Source organism: Atta cephalotes (genome assembly GCF_000143395.1).
Source record: "Atta cephalotes unplaced genomic scaffold scaffold00001, whole genome shotgun sequence".
Taxonomy (NCBI): Eukaryota; Metazoa; Arthropoda; class Insecta; order Hymenoptera; family Formicidae; genus Atta; species Atta cephalotes.
In genome coordinates, this window is record NW_012130065.1 from 11601117 (window position 1) to 11606415 (window position 5299).

General features: G+C 29.6%; 1 protein-coding gene across 1 annotated transcript in view; it reads right to left on the reverse strand.

Moving 5' to 3' along the window:
• Positions 1 to 5299, reverse strand: part of LOC105627050 (transient receptor potential-gamma protein) — a 97727-nt gene that overhangs the window by 29840 nt on the left and 62588 nt on the right. Inside the window, exon 4 of the mRNA XM_012208332.1 lies at positions 3737 to 4017. Coding sequence (XP_012063722.1) covers positions 3737 to 3907 — 171 coding nt within the window. The 5' untranslated portion in view covers positions 3908 to 4017. The remainder of the gene's footprint in view (positions 1 to 3736; positions 4018 to 5299) is intronic.

A 5299-nucleotide genomic window follows, 5' to 3' on the forward strand; every position in this document is an offset into this window, starting at 1 on the left:
CTTCTCTCTCTCTCTCTCTCTCTCTCTCTCTCTCTCCCCCCCTCTCTCTCTTGCCCTCGAGCTTTTCATCCCTAAATAGATTAAACGCATGTTTCATGGCGCGGCGTGTGCAAAGTGCGTGTTATGATGGCAAAGCGTTACGAGAGTGCAATCCTGGGTCGGCAAACCTAATCCTGAAAACGTAAAGTCAAGAGATCAGAAGATCGTTTGTCGTTCTTATCCTTTTCCGGAAATGCAACCTGCCGTTTTATGAGACAATAAAAACAAACGTTTCTGACAACTACTCAGCATGAATTCCCGAGAATGCACGTATCTGCCTCGTATTTTATGTATATATGTCTTCAACGCATAGGAAAAAAGAGGATATTAAGAAAGAACCGATTTCTTAAAATGTGTAAGTAAAAAGAATGTTTTTTGTAGATTTTGACATCCTCGATATGATAAAATTATTAAAAAGTTATTCGTGTACTCTCTAAAACTTTTAGAGTAAATCTCACTCTGAAGAGTGAAATTTCACTCTTAAAGATTAAAAATTGAATCATTCTTTTTCAAGACACAATTTTCACTCTTTAAAATGAAATTCTAAAATTTCCAAAAAAATTTAAAGAATAGCATTTGAGGAACACTTTGAAAATTGAGCACGAATATGTATATTTATCCAAATTTCAACATTCCTGTTTAATTTTTGAAATATTCCTTAAACAAACTTTTTAATGACTTTATCGTACGACGTATGACGTTATCCACGAGTTCAAAATTTTTAATATGATATTTCCTTTACTTACACTTTTTTGGAACATGTTAAAAAGGGCTGAATTTTTGTTCTACATATAAATAAAAGAAATAATGTTTTTATAGATTTTCACTTCCTGGATACTATAAAGTCATTAAAAAATTCGTGATGTTTAAAAAAATTTTTCGAAAATTAAGCAAGAATATTAAAATTTAAATAAATATATCATGTTTTTCAATTTTCAAAATAATTTTCAAATGCTAAAAACTTTTTAACAATCATAAAAAATATAAAAATCATCAGAGCTACATCAGCTGTTCGGATACGCAGAAAACACTTTATTTTCGTGTGAATATAACAAAACGAATCAAATAAACGTTTCGATCCTTCAATTTGGATCCTTATCAATATAAAATATAAATCTAAATTACATAAGTAACGCAAATTCCAAGATGATAATAATTTAGTTCAGAAATCGTGACATTGTTTCGTCCCTTTGTTCTTATTTTTATTTTTATTTCAATAACGTGACTTTATTATTTTGACTTTCATTTTATCTCTGATTGTCGACACCAGACCTTTACGTCGAATAGCGAAAAATATTACTTACTTGTAAATTAATAAAATTAAAATTCAGATTAATGATTTTAATAAATCTCTAATAATTCTCTAATTCGTTTTTCGTTTTTTTTTTTGAATGACTACAAATCTGACAATTTAATGAGCGATGTGATTCTTTTTGATGTGCAATGTATTTGACTCCGGTTTTACTTTATATAAGTTTTATATTATTATTGTATAAGTTATATTTTTGATAATCATTACATAGTTAATTTGGCATTTAGATAAAGAAGAACGAGCTAAATTGTCGGGAATCACCATCTTGGAATTTGCGTTACTTATATAATTTAGATTTATATTTTATATTGATAAGAACCCAAATTGAAGAGGAAATCGAAACATTTGATTCGTTTTGTTACATTCACACGAGAATAAAGTATTTTCTGTGCATTCGAACTGATGTAGACTTTGATGTGGGCTTTTTTACTAATAAATTCTTTCAAGCCTCATTTTATATATTTTTCTTTTTAATAATTTTGTATTCAAATCAAAATCTACAAAAAAAAACATTATTCCTTTTATTTACTTTTTTAGGCACAAATTCCTTTTAACATCCTTCTTTCCCAAACGGGATATTCTCCAGTCTGTCCGATTGAGCTAACTTATGCCCTTTATAGCTATTTCGAGTCTTCCTTCTTTTCAGCGCGAACCACGAAGTAATATAATTAATTATCCACAATCGCACCGCAGAAAGCGATGTCGAGACCGAAGCTATTTGCAGATTCACTTGATCGCTAAATAATGCAGCTACTAACCGAGCGAGCGAGAAATTCGGCCGAGAGGAGTTTGGTCTTATTCGAAGTCTAAATGTCTGCGCCATTGATCAGTCACATACTTCAGTTATAGAGCTGATATTAAATACTGCCTGTCGATCCTCGGGATCTTATGTACAAAAATAATCACGGTCTATTATCTGCCGTCGTCTGCGTTAAACGTAGTTATCGAAACAGCATTAAGGTTTAATTTAACTTGACCCGACCAGGGTACCGGCTGCGACGCTTCGTTTTTTCCTGTCGACGAGTAATGGCAAATCGAGAAGAAGCAAATCACTATCGCGCAGCAAACATCCGGGGAGACCCAATAAAAGAACGGTAGAAGAAGAGCAGCTCTTTCCTCTTCTCTTCCCTCCACAGTTTTTGTTTTTTTATTTTTTTCTTGCTCTCTCGTAATTTTCAAGTGGCGCACAAATTGGATCGGCATCGGAACATCGTTATCGGCTGCCACCCTTGCTGTTTCTGCTTCCGTTTCTTTTGCTCAACTCGTCAAACTCGAGTTGAGTAGTTTCCTGTTGTGGCGAGAAGGGAATTTATGCGAATGGAAACTATGACGGTGTGCTCGACTTATTTCCAACCCTCAGAAACTTATGACCCGATAACCTTTTCCCTTCGCTACATCATTATTGTCGGAATCACTTTAAATTGGTAATGATATAACTGTTATTCCATTCTAGTATTTATTATACCGAGAAGAGCGAAGCCAATAAAAAATATAATATTTAAATAAAGAAATTTAAATAAAGAAGATCGCAGTGTTCTTAACGATGTAAGAAAATCCGTTTGTTCGAAAAAATAGGAGAATGCTGATAATCTACATTAAAAGTTAATTTTGCTTGATTAGATGCTGAATTTAATTGAAAATAGTACGATCCAAGGTTAAAAAGTAACTTGTAATAAAATTATAATTTTTTTTCAGTAACTTAATTTCATTCATTTTTCATCTATAACTGTAATTTAATTCTGTTACACTTTTTGGTAACAGATAAATTTAATAATTACTTTTATAGTTACTTAATATTATATTTATTCGTCAACATACAGAGTGTTGACTAAAACGAAGTATTCATTAAATACTCAATATCAAAACAATATCTGTATTAAAAATTAAGTTAATATTATTTTATATAAACGCATCTCAATCGCATCTATTGATTTAATAATTTTGAATTCTAAGTATAGACATTAATTTATTATAAGTAATAAATAGCGCATAATCGAATGTTTAGTATAACAAATACAATAATGTTAAAAATGTATAAAAACTCTTGTATTTAGAATAACAATGTAAGAAATTATAAAAAAATAATTAACAGAAAAATAAATAAAGAATAATGATTTGTTACTTTTGTGAAGTAATTATAATTACAATGTGTTATTTTTTAGAATCAGTTACTTGTAGTTATAAGCTACTTCTGAAAAAAATACTGCAAAAATACTGTAACTAGTTACTTTTACAAAGTAACTTTTCCAATTCTGTATGATTCTAACTATTTTCTGAAATTCTACGTTACTTCAAACAAACGGAAAAAAAGTTAATTTATTTTTTCTTGCTCGATGCAGTAAACTCTCGAAACTATACACATTAATTTTGTTAATCATTCATTACCTTGACTTTCTTGTCAATTTCCGGTCGTTCGAGCAGACAAGTCGTCTGTACGACATGTGTTGGCGGCAGTGGAGGCGCCTCGGGGTCGAAGTTCACGTGCTGCCCGGCGGAGCCTCGTAAGAAGCCGCCTGCGACGGCGGTGATTCGACCCCTGGTTGTGTCGGACGCCATTCTCAAGGGAAAATTGTTTGTGCCACCTCCTTGACCGTCGTCCTCTTCGATGTCTTCACCAGGGGTTGTGCTGCCCCTGGCGAACTGATCCTCATCTTCGTACGCGCTTTCTGTAATGTTAATTGAGTATTGTCATTATGATATCAAATTGCAATGCATGTCTGTTATAAATATTATTTCAATTTCAAAACTTTGAATTTTTTACAAAATGCTCTTATACACAGAAAGAACTGTTTTACTGAAGTGTCTAAATATTTAGCTAAAAATAATTTTATTGTACTATAAAAATAATTATGTAGGACGCTCAAACTGATTGCTAGAATGTCAAAATTGCAGCCATATCTATTATGCTTGAATTTCCTATATACCTAATTATTTTGTTAGTTCAAAGTATTTGTAAATTTATACGTCTATACTTAAATTTTTAGATACTTCAGCAAAAACATTTTTTCCGTATATAAACTTATTCGAACTTATTTTAATAATAAAATATTTTTATTTTTTAAAGCGATATAATTTTTTTGTTAAAATTTATATACTTCAGTTTTTATAGAATTTGTCTAACATTAGCATTTATCTAGATAATTACGGTAAAATCGATTAAGAAATTAGAAAGTTGGGATGGCTCAATAATTTCGAAATTATAGAAATGATTTGTGATATAAAATTTCTTACTTCACAAAAGATATGAAAAAAAATGTAATGCAAAATATTATATAATAAATAAAAAACTAATATTGTTCTTTATAATTAATAAAATTTTTAAGATAATTGTTATTAGGCAGAATATTGAGAGCAATAAACAGAACTGCAGTATACAAGTGACAGTATAAAGAGTATTTGGAGTTTAATTAGAAAAAAATAAATTTTCGTTTTAATTCAGTTATAAAAATTCATTTATATTAAATCCAGACTTGTACGCGTTACCTAAAAAAAGTAACGCGTTACTGTTACCATTATTTTTTGAAAAAAGTAATTTGTTATCATCATTCGTTACTGTTATTTGAAAAGTAACGATTTGTTACTTTTTCATTACTTTTTTTATAATGCTAAAGTAAGTTATTAGATTTTAAAATTACATTAACTGATAATTAATTTAATACTAAATGTGAAATAAATATTCAAACTTAAAATTTTCTACTAATTAATTTGTATATAAAGCAAGCTTTTCTCTATATTAAATTTATCTACAGTTTTACTAATTTTTTATTTTTCTTAGGTAATATCGTTATTTTAATGTACTCATTTTTATAAGCATTTAAATTAAACAGGAAATAAATCAATGAAATCTTATCAATAGACCCATTTCAGTATAATTCATAATGAAATAAGTTAATTGATAGATATTTCAGCGATTTTCAGCAACTTNAACGATTATTTCCTCAGAGTTAC